General features: G+C 38.0%; 5 protein-coding genes across 7 annotated transcripts in view; 1 reads left to right on the forward strand and 4 right to left on the reverse strand.

Moving 5' to 3' along the window:
* LOC104717657 (protein CHLOROPLAST IMPORT APPARATUS 2-like) lies at positions 4,109-6,321 on the forward strand. Its single transcript, XM_010435264.2, has 3 exons — positions 4,109-5,444; positions 5,743-5,895; positions 6,040-6,321. Exons 1-3 carry the CDS (start codon positions 4,443-4,445, stop codon positions 6,091-6,093), a joined length of 1,209 nt encoding a protein of 402 aa, XP_010433566.1. The 5' UTR covers positions 4,109-4,442; the 3' UTR covers positions 6,094-6,321.
* Positions 6,680-8,745, reverse strand: LOC104717658 (peroxidase 43-like). The gene is made up of 4 exons (XM_010435265.2): positions 8,425-8,745; positions 8,165-8,347; positions 7,916-8,078; positions 6,680-7,162 (listed from the first exon to the last, which is right to left on the reverse strand). The coding sequence occupies exons 1-4, from the start codon at positions 8,635-8,637 to the stop codon at positions 6,741-6,743; spliced, it is 981 nt and encodes a 326-aa protein (XP_010433567.1). The 5' UTR covers positions 8,638-8,745; the 3' UTR covers positions 6,680-6,740.
* LOC104717659 (phosphatidylserine decarboxylase proenzyme 3) lies at positions 8,829-14,351 on the reverse strand. The gene is made up of 21 exons (XM_010435266.2): positions 14,005-14,351; positions 13,781-13,860; positions 13,659-13,683; positions 13,501-13,560; positions 13,339-13,407; positions 13,086-13,175; positions 12,951-13,001; positions 12,557-12,640; positions 12,266-12,357; positions 12,013-12,165; positions 11,835-11,919; positions 11,481-11,592; positions 11,224-11,324; positions 10,812-10,859; positions 10,432-10,578; positions 10,180-10,275; positions 10,009-10,083; positions 9,820-9,912; positions 9,546-9,632; positions 9,412-9,462; positions 8,829-9,144 (listed from the first exon to the last, which is right to left on the reverse strand). The coding sequence occupies exons 1-21, from the start codon at positions 14,185-14,187 to the stop codon at positions 9,019-9,021; spliced, it is 1,908 nt and encodes a 635-aa protein (XP_010433568.1). The 5' UTR covers positions 14,188-14,351; the 3' UTR covers positions 8,829-9,018.
* Positions 14,866-20,527, reverse strand: LOC104720113 (ABC transporter B family member 2). Of its 3 annotated transcripts, none has more exons than XM_019231275.1 (11): positions 19,732-20,527; positions 19,353-19,612; positions 18,744-19,284; positions 18,248-18,627; positions 17,759-18,156; positions 17,420-17,661; positions 17,097-17,344; positions 16,725-17,016; positions 15,767-15,887; positions 15,284-15,624; positions 14,866-15,203 (listed from the first exon to the last, which is right to left on the reverse strand). In XM_019231275.1, the coding sequence occupies exons 1-11, from the start codon at positions 19,972-19,974 to the stop codon at positions 15,000-15,002; spliced, it is 3,270 nt and encodes a 1,089-aa protein (XP_019086820.1). In that variant the 5' UTR covers positions 19,975-20,527; the 3' UTR covers positions 14,866-14,999. The 3 variants fall into 3 exon arrangements, with proteins under 3 accessions (XP_019086820.1, XP_019086819.1, XP_019086818.1); XM_019231274.1 differs by having other exon boundaries at positions 14,867-15,203; positions 15,767-15,880; positions 16,718-17,016; XM_019231273.1 differs by lacking the exons at positions 15,284-15,624; positions 15,767-15,887 and adding exons at positions 15,917-16,040; positions 16,121-16,461 and having other exon boundaries at positions 14,867-15,079; positions 16,604-17,016; positions 19,732-20,525.
* The window catches only part of LOC109126810 (ABC transporter B family member 2-like), a 1,900-nt gene continuing 1,327 nt past the window's right edge, over positions 20,028-20,600 (reverse strand). The window contains exon 4 of the mRNA XM_019230677.1: positions 20,028-20,051. Within this exon, the coding sequence (XP_019086222.1) occupies positions 20,028-20,051 (24 nt within the window). The remainder of the gene's footprint in view (positions 20,052-20,600) is intronic.

Genomic DNA, 20,600 nt, shown 5'->3' on the forward strand with positions numbered 1-20,600 from the left:
TATAGGAGCTGTTTAACACACAATATGATAGAAGTGTTGATCTGCACCGAGCAATGGCTAAAAGCTGAAATTCATATCAATGAAAAAGGAGTCTCTACAGTAGAACATTTTCTTTTNGATTTGCGACTTGAGGCGGTGAAGATTAAAAGGGGAAGTGTACCTTTGGATGTGAAAACAAGATGGAACTCGGCTTACCTCATGTTAGATCAAGCTTTGAAGTTTAGAGNATTTTGAATATGATTTTGTTTGTTCTTACGGTTTACATTTGTTTTTTTAGAGTATGAACCTGAATTCAAGCATTTGGACAACTAATCTTGAGAATGAGTCACCCAANGATTGGACCACCTATGCCATCTGATTTTGATGAAGTTGAGAGGTTGGTTTCTACTCTTGTCATATTTTATAAATTCACATTGGTTCTTTCAGCTTCAAATACGGTTGCCTCTCATAAACTCTACAAAGAGATAGTTTCTGTTACTAAGAACCTGATTGAGTTAACCACGAGTGCAGATCCTAAAGACGCTTTGAAAAAGAAAGCTTTGTCTATGTTAACAAAGTTGGCAAAGTATTGGGATCCATTTGGAGAACAAGTTGAAATGAATAGGCTGGGGATTGTAGCAAGTGTTTTTGATCCTAGAAAGAAAACGAAATTTGCTGAGCTCTGTTTTGATGCTTTGTATGGGAAAGGCAGTATTGAGTCTGCACATCTTTTAGATGATTTGAATAATATCTTGAAGAACTTGTATGATGAGTACAGTAGAAACAATTTAGTAAACAAGTCTGGTTCATCTTCTCAGTCACATGGTTCATCTTCCCAGTCGCAGTCCCGAGAGCAAGTTGCACCAGATTTTTGTCAGAAAGCAGGTATTGTTGACATGGAAAACATATTTGATGAGATGGTGATGGAAAAGGTAATTTACAGCTCCTCTAATGAGTTGGATATTTACTTGAAAGATAATGTGGAGAAACCAAGTATTCTTAAAGGTACAGAATATGATTTGTTATCTTGGTGGAAGGTCAACCGTGGGAAGTATCCGATTTTGTCTCTAATTGCTAAGGACATACTTGCAATGCAAGTGTCTTCAGTAGCCTCTGAATCTGCTTTTAGCACTAGTGGTAGAATTTTAGAACCTTATAGGAGCTGTTTAACACACAATATGATAGAAGTGTTGATCTGCACCGAGCAATGGCTAAAAGCTGAAATTCATATCAATGAAAAAGGAGTCTCTACAGTAGAACATTTGCTTTCGGAAGTTGAGCATGATGATGAACTTATGAGAGGTAAGTTTTCTTTTTATTGTTTAACTGTTTATACAATTTTGAATATGATTTTGTTTGTTCTTACGGTTTACATTTGTTTTTTTATAGAGTATGAACCTGAATTCAAGCATTTGGACAGCTAATCTTGAGAATGAGTCACCCAGATGATCTTTATAGTTTGTATGGTTAGTTTAAGTATATACTATATAGTCTCTACTCTTTGTATTTGTCATTATTCTCATTGTTGTTATTGATATTTGTTTCATTTTGTTTCAGGAAATTTCAAATCAAAGACATCAATCACCAAGTTTCTACTTTCTATCTTCTATTTCTATGTTGCACTTTCACATCAGACTTATATTTTTATTTTGAATCTTTTCTAGACTCTTCTTTGCTTTCACTCTTTCAGCAACTTAAATTTGTTATCACTTATCACTTTTATATTTCTTTCAGTTTGTGGATGTTAAATTTGGAGTTATATTCTATGTTTTCATTATTTATGTGATTTTGGATGGTAAACTGCAGATTTTGGATGGTAATTTGCAGATTTTTCATGTATTTCAGGTGTAGTTCGGGTTTCGGTTCGGGTTTTGGTTGAGTTTGGGTACACTTTACCCGAAACCGAATAGAACCCATTTTTTCGGGTTTTTCCGGGTTCTGAAAATTGTAACCCAAACCGACCCGAACCCGGTACTACTCGAACCGAACCGAACCCAAACATAGTAAAATACCCAATGGGTTATGTTTTCTATTACCCATTAATCCAAATCCGAACGGGTAACCCAAATGCCCAGAGCTAGTAATACCTATAAAAGATAACATCTACTGATCTACCGTGACGTCAAGAAGGAAAATGAAAAAAAAAAGGTTACATCGATATACCTCAATAAGCACTAAACCTCATTAATAGTCTTTTTATCCAAAGGTAAATAACAGTGACACGATACATGCATGTATGTGCTTTAGATTTGTGGCTTCTCCTTCTAAAAACCTTATCTGTTTTAGATTCAAATTTTTTAAAACTTCTGCTTTAATTTCAATTTTTTTTTTTTTTTTTTTTTGCCAAAATTTCAATTTTTTTTTATCGAACAGAACTTAGATATTAATTTGAAAAACAATATATTTTAACATTATACTTAAAAGGAGAAAAGGTGAGGAAAAGAAAGGAGAAGAAGACAGGTCACATGTTGTCATAAGAAAAGAAGAGTAATAAGTATTAACATAAGAAGATTCCAAAATAGAAAAACAACTGGGATGGACTTTGGAGACGGTGGGCAGAGTTGGCAGACATGTTTATCCTCTCTTTTAATTTCTGTATAGATGGGATAAATTTCATATCTTCTTTCCTCCTCGGTAAGTTATGTTCTCCTCGTATATACACATATTCATTTACTGACGATGGCAAATATAATCCAAAATGTATTAACTCAAGTTCAAAAGAAAAGCTCATCTCTAGGTCTTGTCTATAATCTAGTATGTGACAAAGACAAAACTAAAGTATACGGATAATTATATAGGGGGATATGGTATGAGGAAATACTGTCCAATTGCAGTACGTAACATTCTAGACTCATTTATGACACAAACAATCGAAATGATCTGAAAACTGTAGAGAATCTAATGATCCCATTGAACGTAATGACTAATGACGCAAACGTATGATTGCCATCTACCTCATATCACTTCCAAATGGGTCCAATCGTTTCTCACTGCCCAATACCCACGCGACTCTCTTTCTCTCCACATTTTTTATTTTAATAATCGGAAAAAATACGCGTTAGTTACTTCAAAGTTTTCAGACTTATCAGGAGGGGTCAGTACTAGTGTACTACTACTATATAATATGTCTTGTTTTAGTGGTCGAAGGTTTTAGTCCAATCGTTGGGTTCCTACTTCTTAGGGATGTGTGACACTAACCTTTTTATTCGAAAAGTATTATCCATTTCATATGATATGGATACATGGTGCTTTGAGATAAATTAAGAAAACTTCTTATTAGTCATATATCTAATATTCGTGTCTATAAATTATTTTCTGGTTGCAAATTTGTTAAGCAGCATGCCAATTTGAAGTTTCTGATTGTAAACTTCTTATTAGTCATATATCTAAAATTCGTCTGTATTTTTATTATTTGCCATATTTACAGTTCAATGCCAAATTGAAGTTTTCTAGTGTAAAAAAACACCACGTCATCTTAGAAATCGAACACATGCAATGGGATCAAGCCACGTACACGGATAAGGTGGCCTGTTAAGTTTTGTACATACACGGACAAATACAGACGGAAAGTTTTACAGGTGGTCGATCTATAATGTTTTCGAAAGTTGGAAATGTCTAAAATCCAATAATGAATTAACGTAGTTACTACGGAAACAATCGATTAGTAAAAATCAACCTAATTTATCCATGCATTTTTAAATACGTAAATGAAAAGTAATTTTTCACTTAGCGTTCTACAAACATGATTCTCAATAGAAAAAAATTATTTAAAACAGCAGTCAAAATTACGTTTTTACATTTTTAAAAAGATGATTGAGCTATAATACAGTCTTAATATGTTAGAAATATTTACGTGAGATTAATCTAAACGAATGATTCGTTAAACGTGATGTCATTAATCTAAAAAAAATCATTCGTTTTATCGTTTAAAGTTACCAAAACTTTGTTGAATTTGTTTTCTTTCAAAAAAAAAATCACAATTATTCATTATGTCTCCGTTTCCCCAAGTGCAGCTACTCTCTCACTTTTTTCACCTTTTTACCTCTCTGTTTACGCATAAACAAAGTGATGATATATCACAAATCAAATCAAAACAGAGCCTCAATCTATTTTGACTATATAACTTTGACAAACCCTCAACGGGCCTATTCTCACTTTTCTTACACCATTTTGTGACTCTCCCAGTCCAATCTCTGCGTCTCTCTCTCTCTCTCTGTATCTCATTAATCTCAAATCCTCTTAGGGGGTTTTTTTTTGTAGGCTATCCTTTTTCCTTTTATAGTAGACATAAATTTTGTTTTCTTTTTCCGTTTGACCCTTTTTGCTATATTTAGTAAACAAGATTTTGTCCGAAGGGTTTAGGGTTTAACAGTAGATTTCGTACGATACTCAGAAGTCAGAAACGTTTCTTGAATATTCTTTAAAAAGAAAAGAACTTAACAGTGTCTTCCAGAACTAGAGAGATGTCGTCTTGTCTAAGCGGCGCAGCCGCTTACATGGTAAAATCGCCACCGTCACACAACACTCCTTCACCGTCATCTACAATATCCGAGTCAAACTCTCCTCCGTTCTTAATCTCCACAAGAAGGCCACGAACTCCACGGAAACGTCCTAACCAAACATACGACGAAGCTGCGGCTCTTCTCTCCACCGCTTACCCAAACATCTTCTCTTCCAAGAAATCAAAAACTCATACTTTCGGCTCCACTAAATCTCCTCTCAGTGATTACGACGAAGCTTCTCAGTTGCTTCTTCCGTTTGACTCCATCGAAGAGTCCGAGTTTCTGTTCAACCCCACGGTTCAAACGAAAGCAGAACACTTCTTGGAGCGTAAAGATGTCAGTTTTAATGACGACTCAGAGGTGAATGGGTTTGGGATTTTCGATGACTTCGACGCGGGATCGATTCTTGATGAGGAGGTTGAAGAAGGGATCGATAGCTTTATGGGGAGTATTGATTCCAACCAAGGAGAGAATTGCTACAGAATAGGTCGATTAGAGGAAATTATGAAGAATGCTTGGAACGGAAGGTTTCGATTAAGGCTCGGTTTGAGGAGTTCTCTCAGGGAACACGACGACGACGAGAACTGGTGCAAATTTTCCACTGTGGAATTTGATCAGATCTCGCCGAGAATTCAGACCGCCGCCGCCGCAGCAGCAGCTGATGATGGTGTCGTTGAGAGTAGCAAGAGTAAGACCATTGTTACGACGGCGGAGGGAGACAAGAAAAAGAAAAAGAAGAAGAAGAAGAAGAAGAAGAAGAAGAAGAAGAAGAAGAAGAAGAAGAAGAAGAAGAAGGTGACTCTGGCGGCGGAGAGCTCCGAAGATCCGTTGCCAAATCTGGAACAGAGAGTGCGTCCGTTGCTGAAGCTCGACTACGATGGGGTTATAGAGGCTTGGTCGGGTAAGGAGTCGCCGTTCTCCGACGAGTTTCTTGGTTCAGACGCCGAAGGAATCGACTTACATGTACGTTACTTCAATTCTTTAATCTCTCTTTCTCGCCGCTTAAATTAAAATTTTAAAATTAGTCTATCTTAATTCTGAATCTCCTTAATCCTCTTAAACCATGCCACATGGCACTTCAAATTTGCATCTGAAAAGAGTTTTGTCTTTTTAACTTTTTTTCTAAAATGTTTTGGTAACCAATCGTTAGCCAATCTACATTAGCTAAGATTATAAAAAGATGAAGTTGAAAAAATTATGTTTCCAAGTATGACGTAGCTAGTAGTTTATCAAGTTTATGACGTAGCTGTTTTGGGGACAGGCACGCTTGGGTGAGATAGATTTGTTCGGAGAGAGTGGAATGAGAGAAGCAAGTGTTTTAAGGTATAAAGAGAAGAGGAGGATTCGACTCTTCTCCAAAAAAATCCGTTATCAAGTTCGCAAACTCAACGCTGATCAACGCCCACGTATGAAGGTATATTTCTATATTACTGTCTTGAAATGTAAAAGTTGAAACTTCTAAATGTAGAATGAAACTATAGTACTGATACATTTGATTTGAGCTAAGGATTTAGGCAAAAGATTGTCATTATAATATTGTGGTTTATTTATCTGACAGGGAAGATTTGTGACAAAACCCAACGCAAGGAATTTAAGCGGGATACGAGTTTAAGAATAAGAGCCTAAAGAACTTGAGCTCTTTGATTCTCGTTTTGTTTTTGTGTCTCTATTCATGTTTAGTTGCTTTGTTTTTGCAGACTTCACAAATTCGCCTTCCCCATTTTTTGTTCTTTTTTTTCAACTAGCCCCTCTTGTTTCTTTTTTTGTCATAAGGGAATGGGGAAGAAATTAGTTGATTCGAAACAGTAAAGAATGAGAATGAAATACGTACAACTTTATTTTGTCTTCTGGTAGAATTTAATTGCGTGATGAGCAGTGCCGTGCCTCATGTGTATTGAAAAGGTCATTTGAACCTAAGCACGACAGTGGTGATGAGATTAAGAATTCATCATATGCACACGACTAGCGCCTGGATGCGATGATTTATATTAGTGGGAAAATGTTGCTATGCACAATAGTTTAACTATTACTCAATATCCTTTTTAATATACAATTCTCTTTACAGTTTGTTTTATCATCCTTTTTATATTTGCCTTTTTTTCTTTCCATTATGTTGTCACCCATTTAATGTAATGTACCATGCATTAATATTATTTTTGTTTAAGCATTTTTTTGCCTAAATATATTTTGGAGTCAAAGATCAAAACATTTTTTTTGAGTATAAGAAATTCAACAGTTTCAATTTCATTGCTTACTCTCTCAATTAAAGGCCGAGCAAACCTGTCGAATATCTCCTTTAGAACCAGTCTTCACACCAATCTTCCCCATCTTCACTATTGCCTTTACAAAATCAGACTCGAATGTTGCCCCAAAGAACGGATTTAGCATCCCAAGATAGGAATCCACAACCCGTCTAGTTGCTACATCTTCGTAAAGACCTGCATCGGTCTGAAGCACAGCGAAACCATCCTTTATGTTTTGCAGAATCTGCTTGTCGAATAGCCGTTCACTGATCCGGTCCATTGGTACCCGAACGTTTACGTCACCATTTTGTGGGCACTGAGAGGTTAATTCGGGTAGGAATACCGGATTGATGGTCGGATCAGGTTGCCCACCGGGTAAGAAATCGTAGAGGCGTTTGGTCATGAAGAAGCAGGCCGTTGTTCCGATAGTGTGAGCAGCTGATACGGTTGAGAAAAAAAAATTATTGGAATTAATGAAAAATGGGACCGCTCAATTTTAGATCTTCTGATTTCTTATAAAGCTGAAACACTTTCGTTATTTTTCTTTCTTAAACTGAGAGCAGGTTTGAAAAGCATGATCAGTTGATCACTAGTCACTACCGTATATTAGACTCGTGCATGTAGATAGTTTCTTATGTTTGTTGGTCACACGTGCACGTTGATGATCTAACCCTAAAGTCTCTACTCTAAAGAATGACCCGATAGATATTTATGACGTTTTGTCCGATTAAACGCCGATCCTATAACAGGCCTATTTTTGTGTGAATGATGACATTTCTGGGCCATGCCCGATTTAGTGGTTTAGATGACAGAATCAAACCACATCTTCCTTATACAACACACTCACTCTTGTAGTTGAATTAAAATACAAATTCATGCAAAAGTGCCTAAAGTAAGTTGAAAGGCTTACGAGAACTTTTAACCGAGGAAGAAAACACTGTTGGCTTAGGCTTGAAAAAAATCCAAAAAAGTTTTTTTTTTTTATTGGTCAACCAGAATTTGGTAACGGACGAAAGCACGTGACACCAACACACGAAGAGAAGAGGAAACAGACGAAACATGCGAAACACATCACGGGTTCAGGAAATGAAAATCATATAACTTGAACTTCGAACCAAAAACCTCGAGATATTCCCAAACCACCAAACAAACATGAATGAGAGAGAAAGACGAAGGAGAAAAGATACATACCACTGAGAAGCACGAGCTCTTTGGCGTTGAGTCCCTTCTGCATGAACTTAGCCTTAAGTATCTGAATCGAGTCACTGATCTCAGGCATGTCCTTAGCCAGCGACATGTTCGAAACACGACCGTCTCTCCGTCCAGTTGGCACCTCATACGCTGGTCCATTTGCCTGTATTATACAAATTTATCACAACGGAGAAGAAAATAGAGCAAGATCGAAAGGTTTTTTTCCTTTATCTCTAATTTATTATCTACCAAAGATATGGCATCACGTGCAGCCAAGGCAACAATGTCTGAGCAGGAGACAACACCGGGGCATGCACTTTCAAGCTCGGCTTTGGCGGCTTCTACTATCTCAAATCCTCTAACGCCTTCATGCCCAAATGCATTCTTTTCAGAGATTGCTCCGTTGTTCACGAGGATCGAGCCATCACATCCCTGAAATGTGTAATTAAAACTACAGTATAAGCATAACAGCAATAGTAGAAAGCAAAGAGGAGGAAAGTGCATTGTACCTCAACAAAGCAGTCATGGAAATGGAGCCGTAGAAGTATGGCTGGGAGGTTAGGGTCGGAAAGAGCAGCTCCGGAGACAACTCGCCTAATGATTGACTCAGCTTGAGGACATGTATTGGAGTAAAACCCGACTTTGAGATCAGCAAGAGAGACACGGAGGAAAACCGTAAGCAAAGACAAAGCTAGACTCATCTTAGCATTTGTCCACGCCATTTGTGCTTTAGTAAGATCAACTCAGCAGAGAATGAGAGAGAGAGAGGGAGAGAGACAGAGATAGAGAGGTAAAAAAAGAATAGAGAGAGTTATACAGACAAAGTCTCTTCATTAAGATGGCTATAAAAAAAGGACATGTGTTTAACCATATCTGCATCATTGCATGTAAAAGTGTCACCTAGCCAAAACACTTAACAAAAACCGAAACAGTAAATATTGACAAGTATCGGTACCCCGGAAATACTGGTGTTATATATACAGAGCAACGTCATTGTGTATCAAACTGAGGAATTAAATTCTTGATGGAAAAGAGTAACGTAATCAAATCAAACCAAACCAAATATTCGTCGTTTCGTACTAACTCACATAGTTTGAAGCAGTTCAGGGTTCAATAACACAGTTTTCAAGCTTTGGAAAGGAAACACCCAGTTGCATTCCAACAGTAACTAATGTCTCCAAGGACCTAGCGCTGTTAGCTAAGAGATCCTCATCAATCTTAATTGAGTCCTGCAATACGTGTCACGTGAAAGGTAAGGTTGATGCAGATGCAAGCACTCATCATGGGACGGTATTATGAAAATCAATGATCTATAGTCACAAGATTTTCAAATCAAGAAACTAAAATTCTATGGTAATGGAAGTATATAATTCAATTTTTCGGCTATTGGAGCTTAGAAGAGATTAAGCATAAAGTGTTTTATGGGTGATGAGGGTTTTGAGATTCTTTTTTCTATTTAGCATACAAAAAAAGATAGTTAGAAATTAGAAGCTAACCTTTTCAAAGACACATATAACGGTGCTTCCACCAAAGGAAAAGTAACCAAGCTGGAAAAAGAAAAGGTTAAATTAGTGGCAAAACTATTACATACAGTATTTTCAATTATAAAAAGAGGTTCAGAATTGCTTACCTCATCCCCTTTCTTCACATGGTCTCCCTCTTTTCTAACAAAGGCGATGCTTCCAACCATTGTTGCTCCAATTGCAACAAATGCGACCTGTTACAGACATTGGCCAAGGTCAAGTTCTGTGAGAAGATCAGATTTCATTATACAGCTTTGTTTATAAATTACAGCATTGTTTTGAGTTCATAGCATTAATCACAAGAGACAACTGAGAAATAATTTGCATCAACAGACCCAGATAAAAGGTTAGTGTATTATCTTATATGATGAGATGACAAACCTTTCCAAACTCTTCTGTTGATATAATTACGATGGTCCGTTTATTCTCAGTGAACACATTACAGTACTTGCTATTGACTGCAATTGGATTAACCTGAGAAGCAAGGATACGAAAGTATCTCCAATAAGAAAATCCAGAAGAGAAAAATGAAACTCTTCAATGTAAAAAGGCAGATGGATGAGTACATACTGTATATAAGCTTCCAGAAACATTGACAAACTTTTCAATGACACCAGTGACGGGGGAATGAAAACGATGATAGTCCTGTAACAGATTAATAAATGCATTAGTGAGCTAATAAAAACAACTGTGAGTTTTAGCTTTTGATCGAACGACATGAAGCATGCAATCTTGTCGTACCTGTGGAGCCAATCGGAATATCACCAAAGATCCATCAAGGAAAGGATCCGAATTCACATCCTTCCCAAGGAGGCCTTTAATTGAGAACTTTCGGCCCTAACAATATCGAAATCGGTTGAAAATTTTAGAATAGTAACATTTAGGCGGTGTTGCAAGTTATTAGCTGCATAAATTATGTAACGATTTATTCAATTATACAGATGCCTAGCTTGCAGAATTACTATATTATAGCTACTCTAGAGGCCGGTTTACCTTGATCCAGAACCGTGTGCTATCATCCACCGACTGAAACGCCATTAATCGACAATCAGCAGCAGATACAGCAACATCATCCTGATCCATGCAAGCAATTGGTCTTGCACCAGGCTTTAACTCCCGTATGAAGAATTCATTGAACGTCTGCAAGTGAGATGAGTGATGACCATCTTTCAAATCCATGAAAACCACACAAGCTTACAGTTAACCAAATTCTTAAGGGTGTTTTCCGTTCTCGATATAGACTGCAAAGGATTTTGCTTAGACGCTTAGATTTAGCTCATTCTCACTTGCATTTTATTTTATGGCTAGTCACAAACTAATATGTTTTTAACTTTTTGTAGAAAGTCATATTGTCAATTATTGGCTTTGCATACCTTAAAATGGTCCAGAGGATACTTGACTTCGGCCATGTTTATTTGATCCTGCAACAAACAAATGGTTCAATCTTCGGCCTTCATGTAAACTTACAAAAGGAGGGCGATGCAGTTTAAAACCTAAGAGATCTAGGGAAGCAATTTCAACCTAGTCATTGTTATGAATTTATATATAAAGCATAAGAGAGGACTGTCGACTGATCTATGTCAGAGGTATTCACATGGTGTCTCAAATCCCAATAGTAATATCGAATTCCGTTATTTTTATAAGATATTTTGTGCCGCATAGCACTATATCAATATCACATTTCAAACAGGTATTGCTAAACTCGAACCCAAGCCAAGTTGTGTCAGGCTTAAACTCAACAGCCATTTGACACATAATAACTTAACAAAAAAAAAGAATTCACACCTTGAAAAACTCGAGAAAGCTGGGTATATTTTGAGCAGATTCAACAGTGTTCATTTTCTTCCCCTGCTTTTCAGAAAGGTTCTGCAAAATCTCTTTTGCTCCTGCATCAAGGGGATTTAAGGAAGACTTATTTGCTTTGTACAATGACAAGAACGTGTAGCTCGAGGGATCAAAGCAAGCGCAGAATAACAACAAATATTGATCACAATGGCACTATAGCCAGGTGCATTACAGAAGTAGTAGGCCCAGGTGGTTACCTTGGTCCATAAGGCGTAGTCCAATTTTTGACTGGTAAATAGCTCTCATCGACATAACAATCTTTGAATCAATCAACTCTTCCACAAGCCTCTTAGTCTTCCGATCAATCACCTAAAGCAAAAATCAATTAAAGTAAATATACTTTAAGTGGATTTGCATGAGACATTAAGGGATACTCAAACGAAAACCACAAAAATTGATGAATGTAAAAAAAACCATTAGGTTCTCCTCAAGCCAGGATATGCTGAAGTTTACAGGATTTAAAGAAAATAAAAATCAGACAACCGTGAGAATCTGCCTCCATATTAAATGCTTATCATGACATAAAAAAAAGAGTTAGAAGGGAAAGATACCACGATATGTGAAGCACTCGAGCCAGTATTCAAGCCAACATCATAAGTCGATAGATGAGTCCATTCACTTAGTTTGAACATCCATCTGACGAAATGTTAAAATTGATTGATCAAGCGAAATATATAAAAAGTACTTAGAATGTATGTTTAGAAGCTACAAAAATGTGAGAATTCTAACCCATATGAAGCCTGCCTATCAGTTAAGAACCCTCCAGTCATCGTTTGATTACCGGTTCCTTCGTCAAAACAGAGAGTCATATGGATCATTGCATTGAGCTTGTCAAGTTGAAGAGCCTCACCACAAACCGGACAACTATTTATAATTGGCTCCCTGCAATAGATGCATGCAAATTACTGGGATTCAAGGATGTATAAAATCAATATGTATAAACAAAAGTTCTTAACATAGGCAATGCATATATTGTTATTACTGTTCCTGTTGAACGGCAAGAAGTGCAGCCAACTCATCAATTGTAACAGAACCATCTCCATTCAGGTCAGCAGCTTTGAACAACTCCTCTTTCTGGTAACAAGTCAGTGAAAACATCAAACGTTCCCTCAGAAAAATGCAGCAATCTAACATTATCTATATTAGAATGCCAAGGACAACAACTTTTGGTACTTGAAATTTCAAAGGCTAGGTCCACTAAACACTCGGAAACAGATACATATGCATAAGCACGCACAACAAATAGAGGTGACAAAGTTGCTGAATGTCAAACCTTGTCAGCAGCCACTACATTCCCAAAAGCATTCATTAGATCAGAGAACTCTGAGAATGAGAGTGTTCCATCTTCGTCATAGTCCTGCGCTTAGGTGAAGAACTCCAACAATCAATTATAAAGGCTACATGATGCATAATGTTCCATAGAAAAGAAACTGCTCAAGGAGGCAGTGAAAAGAATAAGGTAGCTCAAGGCTTCTTAATTGAAAGAAGTTTCATACCAAAATAGATAGTACAATAAAAAATGAACACAAGGAAATCTGGTTAAAGATGTCTTTATAATCAATCATTGGAAATTTCAGAAAAAATAAAATTGTACCATGCTAAAAGGATATCATCACAAAACTTCACAAGACCAGAACAGACTGAGTGAAAAATAAAGTAAAGCATACCACTATGGACAAAATACGCTTCGCGAAGCATGTCTCAGTTTCAACAGGATCCTGAGAGTGTTAGCAACCAAAAATCACAAAACCATTCCCACTCCATTCGTTAATGTACTGATTAAATTTCAACATATTGCATACCTCAACGGAGCATGAAATGAACATGGTGCCAACAACATTAGATGAAGCCGGATCTAACAGGTCAAATGACTTGCAAGTAGAGTCAGGTTCCTATATCACATTTTATAAAAGAGAAGCAGAACAAATATGTCAACAAACAATGTTCTCGCTGATTTACCATTCACGACAATGCAATGTCTAATCAATACACTGACTAATCAGTAGAAGAACTTAAACAGCTTTCATATGGAGAAAACAAACTTTAATAGCTGACCTGAACTACAAATTCAAGTAGATCAAGCTCACAATAACCTATGATATTGTTCTTCAAGAGCCTATTGGTCTGCATCAAGAAAAAGAAATCATCTCAACTGATCAAATGGCTAAAAAGACAAATCTAGAAAGAATAAAGTAAAAATCTGATATGACTTCACACCTCAAATACTGAAATTCTAGCCAGACTTGGTCCATTTTTCTCCATGAGGAGCTTCTTCTCCTATATATACATAAAACTCAAAACCGATGAACCCCAAGTATTCTCACAAAGCTGTAGAAAACAAACAAAAAAAGAACAGTAATCGAGAGTTCTCTTACCGAGTTCCAAATCGGCTTATCCGTACTGCAAAATCATCAGAAAGAGTTGTTAAGTACAAGATTCAAAAAAAATACGAGAAAAGTTTCAAAAATCGAATGGGAAGAGTTTTTCGGGAACATACGAATCTGAAATTCCGGAACGGAATGTTTGTTCCCCGAAGGAAACACAGGCGAGCCACTTGTCCTTGAACTTCATCTCCGCCTAAAGAGAAGATGCCAAAAAGAGCGAAAACGAAGAGAGCACATGACCATATCGTTAATCGAAATACGCAGTGAACGTTGACGAGAAGAAACAAAATCAAAAAGGAAGGGGGAGAGAAAAAAAAAAAAAAGTAAAAGCCCGTACGCCGATGAGAGTAAGAAGAGCAATGCCGGCGAAATCCTCAGCGCTCACAGATCTCTGACTGACTAATCCGGAGACGCTTCCGGATCCTGGACGACGAAGACGGCGGCTACGAAAGTTCTTAATCTTCTGTCGCATCTTCGATCGGCGCGATTCCTTCGTCTCCGTTGAGGTTCCGTTTCCCATGGTTCTCGGTCTCTCTAACTGCGTCTCGTTAATCAACGGATCGGAGGTGGAGGAAGACGAAGTCAGTGAGCGGCAGTTACCGGGGTCCTTTTATTTGCTAACAAGAATATCTCACCGGAGAAGGTGGAGATGAATTTTTTCTCACACTGAATGATATACTTTAGAAACTTTCATACTTTTCCAAATATTGTTTTTCCTTTTTTATTAATNTCTGTTTTTTTTTTTTTTTTTTTTGGCAAACATTCGTCTGTCACCTTTAATTGTGTTTTTTCTTTTCGCTTTACTATTTTTCCTAGTTACAATTTTTTTTTTAATCCAAAGCAAAGTAGAGTAAGCAAACGATTAATGAAACAGTTTTTTTAAAATAAAAAGCGGACATTGTGCCGAAAAACGAAAAAAAAAATTAAAAATATTTTATCAAATATAAACCCTATGACAATGCTTGTTGAAAAGGGGATTGTCATTTTGTAGGGACATGAATTCTGGAGATTCCTGAGTCCCCAATCCCATTCAATGATCAAACTTGTCCTTTTGTTGATCTATTATGCTTTAGAGAATGTTGCAGTGAAACGTTTTTGATGATAAAGACATTGGTCAATAATAGCTAAATCCCAAATACATGTGATAATTTTGGATTTCATTGCTTTTTTTATTTCATTTATAGTCGCATGTAAAATCGCCAACGTTGAATCAAGATGATTGATATAAGAAATATATTATCACATTGAATGAGAATATATATATGCTCAATATTTTTCACAAAAAAAAAAAAAAAAGATGAAGAGTTTTAAAAGAAATAAAGTATAGTGTACTTAAGGTTGTTGCTGCTGCTGAAGACTGATGAGTTTAAAATAAGGACCAGTCTTGTTCAGAACGAGTTTACGGTGGCTGCCTTGCTCTACGATCTTACCTCCATGTAATACACTTATTGTGTCAGCGTTCTTGATTGTCGATAGCCGGTGAGCAACCACCACCGTTGTCCGATTAGTCATTAACCGATCCAATGCTTGTTGTACCTAGTAAATTCAACGTTGTAAACTCATAAACTCCATGTGGAATAAAAACTATAGAAACGTCTAATGGTAAAGAAACTTACCACACGTTCAGATTCAACGTCCAAAGCGCTTGTGGCTTCGTCAAGTAATAGAATCGCTGGATTCTTGAGGATGGCTCTAGCGATAGCAATCCTTTGTCTCTGACCGCCTGACATCTGAACACCACGTTCACCAACTTTGGTAGAGTAACCTTCTGGAAGAGAGGTGATGAAGCTGTGAGCGTTTGCGAGCATAGCTGATTCGATGACTTCAGATTGAGATGCTCCTTCGTTTCCATACAAAATGTTCTCGTAGATTGTTGTGGCGAAAAGTGCAGGTTCTTGTTGAACCAGACCAATATGTTTCCTCAGTGCTTTCAAATCTAGTTTCCTGATGTCTTTTCCTGAAATTGGGATAAGAAAAGAAAAAAAAAAGCTTATTCAGCTAAACAAAGACTTTCTTTTGATGCAAGAAACCTTGGTGTTCAGAGATATCTTGAGACCCAAGAAATTTTGTGTTCAGAGTTCTAAGTCAAATGCACTCACCCTCTATCATGACTTTTCCGGCAGTGGGATCATAGAACCGGAGAATGAGTGAAATGACAGAACTTTTACCGGATCCACTCTGTCCCACTAGCGCCATGCTCTTTCCAGAACGAACTATCAGATCAAAGTCCCGANGTTTACGGTGGCTGCCTTGCTCTACGATCTTACCTCCATGTAATACACTTATTGTGTCAGCGTTCTTGATTGTCGATAGCCGGTGAGCAACCACCACCGTTGTCCGATTAGTCATTAACCGATCCAATGCTTGTTGTACCTAGTAAATTCAACGTTGTAAACTCATAAACTCCATGTGGAATAAAAACTATAGAAACGTCTAATGGTAAAGAAACTTACCACACGTTCAGATTCAACGTCCAAAGCGCTTGTGGCTTCGTCAAGTAATAGAATCGCTGGATTCTTGAGGATGGCTCTAGCGATAGCAATCCTTTGTCTCTGACCGCCTGACATCTGAACACCACGTTCACCAACTTTGGTAGAGTAACCTTCTGGAAGAGAGGTGATGAAGCTGTGAGCGTTTGCGAGCATAGCTGATTCGATGACTTCAGATTGAGATGCTCCTTCGTTTCCATACAAAATGTTCTCGTAGATTGTTGTGGCGAAAAGTGCAGGTTCTTGTTGAACCAGACCAATATGTTTCCTCAGTGCTTTCAAATCTAGTTTCCTGATGTCTTTTCCTGAAATTGGGATAAGAAAAGAAAAAAAAAAGCTTATTCAGCTAAACAAAGACTTTCTTTTGATGCAAGAAACCTTGGTGTTCAGAGATATCTTGAGACCCAAGAAATTTTGTGTTCAGAGTTCTAAGTCAAATGCACTCACCCTCTATCATGACTTTTCCGGCAGTGGGATCATAGAACCGGAGAATGAGTGAAATGACAGAACTTTTACCGGATCCACTCTGTCCCACTAGCGCCATGCTCTTTCCAGAACGAACTATCAGATCAAAGTCCCGAAAAATTACAACATCCGGTCTTGAAGGGTAGCTAAAGTGGACGCCTTTGAGCTCAATCGTGCCTTCCACATTAGTCAGCTCCTCGCTGGTTTCTCCAACGATCTGAGTTTTCCGGTCTAAGATCTCGAACACGGACGCAACCATTTGGTTTCCTTTTAGAAGATCCGGAGCTAGAGCCAATGTCTCACCCATAGCTAACGCCGTCACAATCAAAACCATGAATGTTTTCATCACTGATTTGAAGCCCGCTAATCCTTTGTCCATCAAAGTTGATCCGTACCTATAAAATCAAAACTGACAGTTTCAGTCTTTACAATTAGATTCTATTTTAAAACTGTGCGCATAGAGAGAGAGACATACCAGAGGGCGAGGCCATATGAAGAGAAAATGAAGAACTGAGAGATACCATAGAAAAGTCCAGCAATTTGTCCACGCCTGAAAGAACTTTTGGAAGGTTCTATAAGCTCTCTTGAGTAAAGTTCTAGAATCTTTTCCTCAGCACAAAAGGCGGCGACCGTGCGGATGTTGCTAACAGATTCTCCTGCCAACATGTTGGCCTTTAGGTATGCTTTGCTCAAGTCTCCTCCATATCCTTGCATGAAAAGTTTCTACAAATATAACAGAAAACATAAACACCAACGCAAACATTCATTCAAAAAGTGGCAAAACGGTGCGTACGTTACCTCACTGATATGGCCGCTTATAACCAATGGGAATGTGGCCAAGACGACAAGAGTGAGACGCCAGTTAAGTATGAAGGCGATGATGAAAGAGGTCACAACAAGACCTAAGTTCTGGAGTAGAATCGTCGACCTATCGACCACTATGGTTTTAAGCAAAGTCGCATCACTCTCAAGCCGCGATGCCAACATTGAGCTTGTGTTGTCCACCTCATCGAACCACCCAATTTCGTTCTTCAAGATCGCTACAAAACCAAAAACAGAACAACATATCACATAACAAAAAAAATGAGATATTTGTAAAATTTATTTATTTGATATAAAACTTGCGTTGAGACGAACCTCTAAACATATTTTCGCGGACACGAAGAGTGAGACGCTCTCCCATAGTACCGAAGCAGACATGCTCAATGGTGTAGACTATTAGGGTGATGACAGAGGCGCAGCAGAAGAGGATAGCTATCTTCTTGATCTCTTTTTGAGTCTCATCCCAACTATTGTAGTAGGAAACTAAGGCTTGCGAGACTCCAAGTGCGAAAAGGGGCATCTGAGATCCAGCGATAAATGCACATATCGTGCCACATACACCGTACATCCAGTCCGGACGGATCATAGCGTATAGACGTCCCGGTTTTACTTTCACCCTTTTTGATGGATCGGCCCCATCCGGTCGAGTTATGGATTCCCTCTCCGAACAAAAGCTCGACCTTGTTCTTGATAGTTCCCTAGAGTAATTTATACTGCAAATGAAAAAGAACGAAGAACCGTTGATTTTGTATATTCTACGGGAAATGTTCAGAGACAGCAGAGTATGGTGTTACGCAAGAGTACCTCTGTGGCCTGCTTAAAGTGCGATTTAAGGAAGGGTTACGCTGCAATGAGGCAGCCTCTTGGAGACGAAGAAGAGAGGAGTAAGCTCCGTCGGGATTAGATATAAGATTCTCGTGGTTTCCAAACTCAACGATTTTCCCTTCGTGAACAACTGCTATGATGTCAGCGTTTCTTACGGTTGAGAGTCTGTGAGCCACCACCACCGTTGTTCTCCCAACCATCACTCGATCCAATGCTTCTTGCACGCTCTTTTCTGACTCTGCGTCTAAAGCACTTGTTGCCTCGTCTAGTAAGAGTATCGACGGATTCTTCACGATTGCTCTTGAAATAGCAATCCTTTGTTTCTGTCCACCGGATAGTTGAATCCCTCTCTCGCCGACCTATGAGTGAAAAAACAGAGTTTTAGGGTTTGTAGATGTTTCTTGTGCCCTAAGGTAAAAATCTAATCTAGGGTCTATAGTTGTTTTTTGTATTCGAAGGTATCCAACTGACTGACCTGAGTATCAAATCCTTCAGGGAGGTTGCTGATGAACGAAATCGCTTCCGAGAGCTTTGCAGCACGGGCAATATCCTCAGCTGTCGCGTCATTTTTGCCATACATAATGTTCTCAGTAATCGTTGTTGCAAAAAGAGCTGGTTCTTGGTTAACCAAACCAATCTGTCCCCTTAACCACTTAATATTCAGCTCGTTGATATTGTTCCCGTCTAGCAACACTGCTCCAGAAATAGGTTCGTAGAACCGCTCGATCAAAGATATGACCGTACTTTTACCTGACCCGCTTCCTCCAACAAGTGCCACAATTTTCCCGGCAGGGATAGCTAAGTTTAGTTTGTCAAAGATCACCACATCAGGGCGAGATGGGTAACTGAAGCTCACGTCCTTAAATTGAATGTGCCCGTCTATTTTCCCAAGTTTACGACTGGATCTTGCGCTAGCTTTCGCCATCGTGTTCCGTTCAATCATCTTGAAAATCGGATAAGCAGCTGCTTTTGCCCGCACAAATGCAGAAATATCTGGCGCCGCTTGTCCAAGAGACCTACACAAAAACTTTATGATCCATAAAAAGAAAACGTGGAGTGAAAGCAAATAGGACAAGAATATTACAGGCCAGCGATAACAACGTTGAGCATGGTAGTGAATGATTTGCCACCATTGGCGATATCCTTGTGAACCACAATGCTTGTAAACCATACGAGCAAGGCCCAAGACAGAAACAAGACACAATGCAACGATCCAAGACCTAGTCCTTTGGTTAAACCGGCTTTTCTCCCGTACTTGTACGTGTTCTCCAGAGCTTCTCGGTATAATCTTACCGCCCTTTCTTCACCGGTGAATGCTTGTACGGTCCTCACATTCCCAATCACCTGAATTATCACAGAGATATATGATGCTATTGGATTTTTTTTATTGGATTATCACCAGAACACTAGACATTTTTATGAAGAATAAAATTAAAAGATTTCTTGTCCGAGAAGTAACCAACCTCTTCCGCAATCTCACCGGCCTTGATGTATGATTTCCGGACACGGGCGATAAGTCCGATGGCGACAAACGCGTAGATACCGCCGGCTAAAGCGATTAAGGGGACTATGGATAAAGTGACGAGACTTATTTGCCATACACTAGTAAATCCAATTGCAAAACCGGCTATGAACCGGCTTATGTAGTGCAAGAAATTCCCTACCTGCAACCAAATATACCGGTAATAATCCAGACAATTTGTCATAAATGATCAACCGGATTTGTGTCATCACACTGAAAATTTGAAATTTAAGCGGATCAAACTGTTTTGTGGCTAGCTAGCTGTAAAGAACCAAAATATAGGTCAAAATTTAAAATATAAATTAAATTGTATCAAACTCAACTGCCTTTATAAATGCATTTTGCAGCTATAACCGAATTAAAGACAATGCATTTATTATTTTTGCATCAGGGACCGAAAAGTTTCATATAAAAAGAAATTAAAGGCATATACAAAATACTATGCAGTCTCAGAAAAATGAAGAATGCTAGAATATGTTTAGAGAGTTATGAGAAGAGAAAAAATTCTTTATTAATGCAGAAAGAAAAAAATTAATGTTTAGCATTATTGGATTAAGCCATTGATGTATTTCACAGTAATCAAGCCATGTGGGGAAAAAACAAGCCATGTAAAAGATTTGAAAATTTAACAACCTAAATGCCTATATAGATTTGATCGACCGAGGCCATGCCTTAATTAGCAAACTTTAGTAGGTATTTGACAAATAATTATTTTGTGTAGATAACTAGATATAGATTAAAAAAAAAATCCAATAGCATTCATTTACTAATGGGTACCACAAAAAAAAAAAAAAAAAAAAAAAAAAAAAA

The sequence above is a fragment of the Camelina sativa genome, chromosome 10, assembly GCF_000633955.1.
Source record: "Camelina sativa cultivar DH55 chromosome 10, Cs, whole genome shotgun sequence".
Taxonomy (NCBI): Eukaryota; Viridiplantae; Streptophyta; class Magnoliopsida; order Brassicales; family Brassicaceae; genus Camelina; species Camelina sativa.

What these genes read in the sequence shown, in the direction of transcription:
- LOC104717657 (XM_010435264.2), top strand. Translation starts at nt 4,443, where the DNA reads ATGTCGTCTTGTCTAAGCGGCGCAGCCGCTTACATGGTAAAATCGCCA. An exon ending in CCGAAGGAATCGACTTACAT is followed by an intron (nt 5,445 to 5,742) that starts GTACGTTACTTC and finishes TTTTGGGGACAG; the next exon opens with GCACGCTTGGGTGAGATAGA. An exon ending in ATCAACGCCCACGTATGAAG is followed by an intron (nt 5,896 to 6,039) that starts GTATATTTCTAT and finishes TTTATCTGACAG; the next exon opens with GGAAGATTTGTGACAAAACC.
- LOC104717658 (XM_010435265.2), bottom strand. Translation starts at nt 8,637, where the DNA reads ATGGCGTGGACAAATGCTAAGATGAGTCTAGCTTTGTCTTTGCTTACG. An exon ending in TCCATGACTGCTTTGTTGAG is followed by an intron (nt 8,348 to 8,424) that starts GTACAATGCACT and finishes TACACATTTCAG; the next exon opens with GGATGTGATGGCTCGATCCT. An exon ending in AGAGCTCGTGCTTCTCAGTG is followed by an intron (nt 7,163 to 7,915) that starts GTATGTATCTTT and finishes CAACCGTATCAG; the next exon opens with CTGCTCACACTATCGGAACA.
- LOC104717659 (XM_010435266.2), bottom strand. Translation starts at nt 14,187, where the DNA reads ATGGGAAACGGAACCTCAACGGAGACGAAGGAATCGCGCCGATCGAAG. An exon ending in AGCGTATTTTGTCCATAGTG is followed by an intron (nt 12,641 to 12,950) that starts GTATGCTTTACT and finishes ACCTAAGCGCAG; the next exon opens with GACTATGACGAAGATGGAAC. An exon ending in ATGTGAAGAAAGGGGATGAG is followed by an intron (nt 9,463 to 9,545) that starts GTAAGCAATTCT and finishes TTCTTTTTCCAG; the next exon opens with CTTGGTTACTTTTCCTTTGG.
- LOC104720113 (XM_019231275.1), bottom strand. Translation starts at nt 19,974, where the DNA reads ATGACAAATTGTCTGGATTATTACCGGTATATTTGGTTGCAGGTAGGG. An exon ending in TAAGCGGCCATATCAGTGAG is followed by an intron (nt 17,345 to 17,419) that starts GTAACGTACGCA and finishes TTATATTTGTAG; the next exon opens with AAACTTTTCATGCAAGGATA. An exon ending in CGGAAAAGTCATGATAGAGG is followed by an intron (nt 15,625 to 15,766) that starts GTGAGTGCATTT and finishes TCCCAATTTCAG; the next exon opens with GAAAAGACATCAGGAAACTA.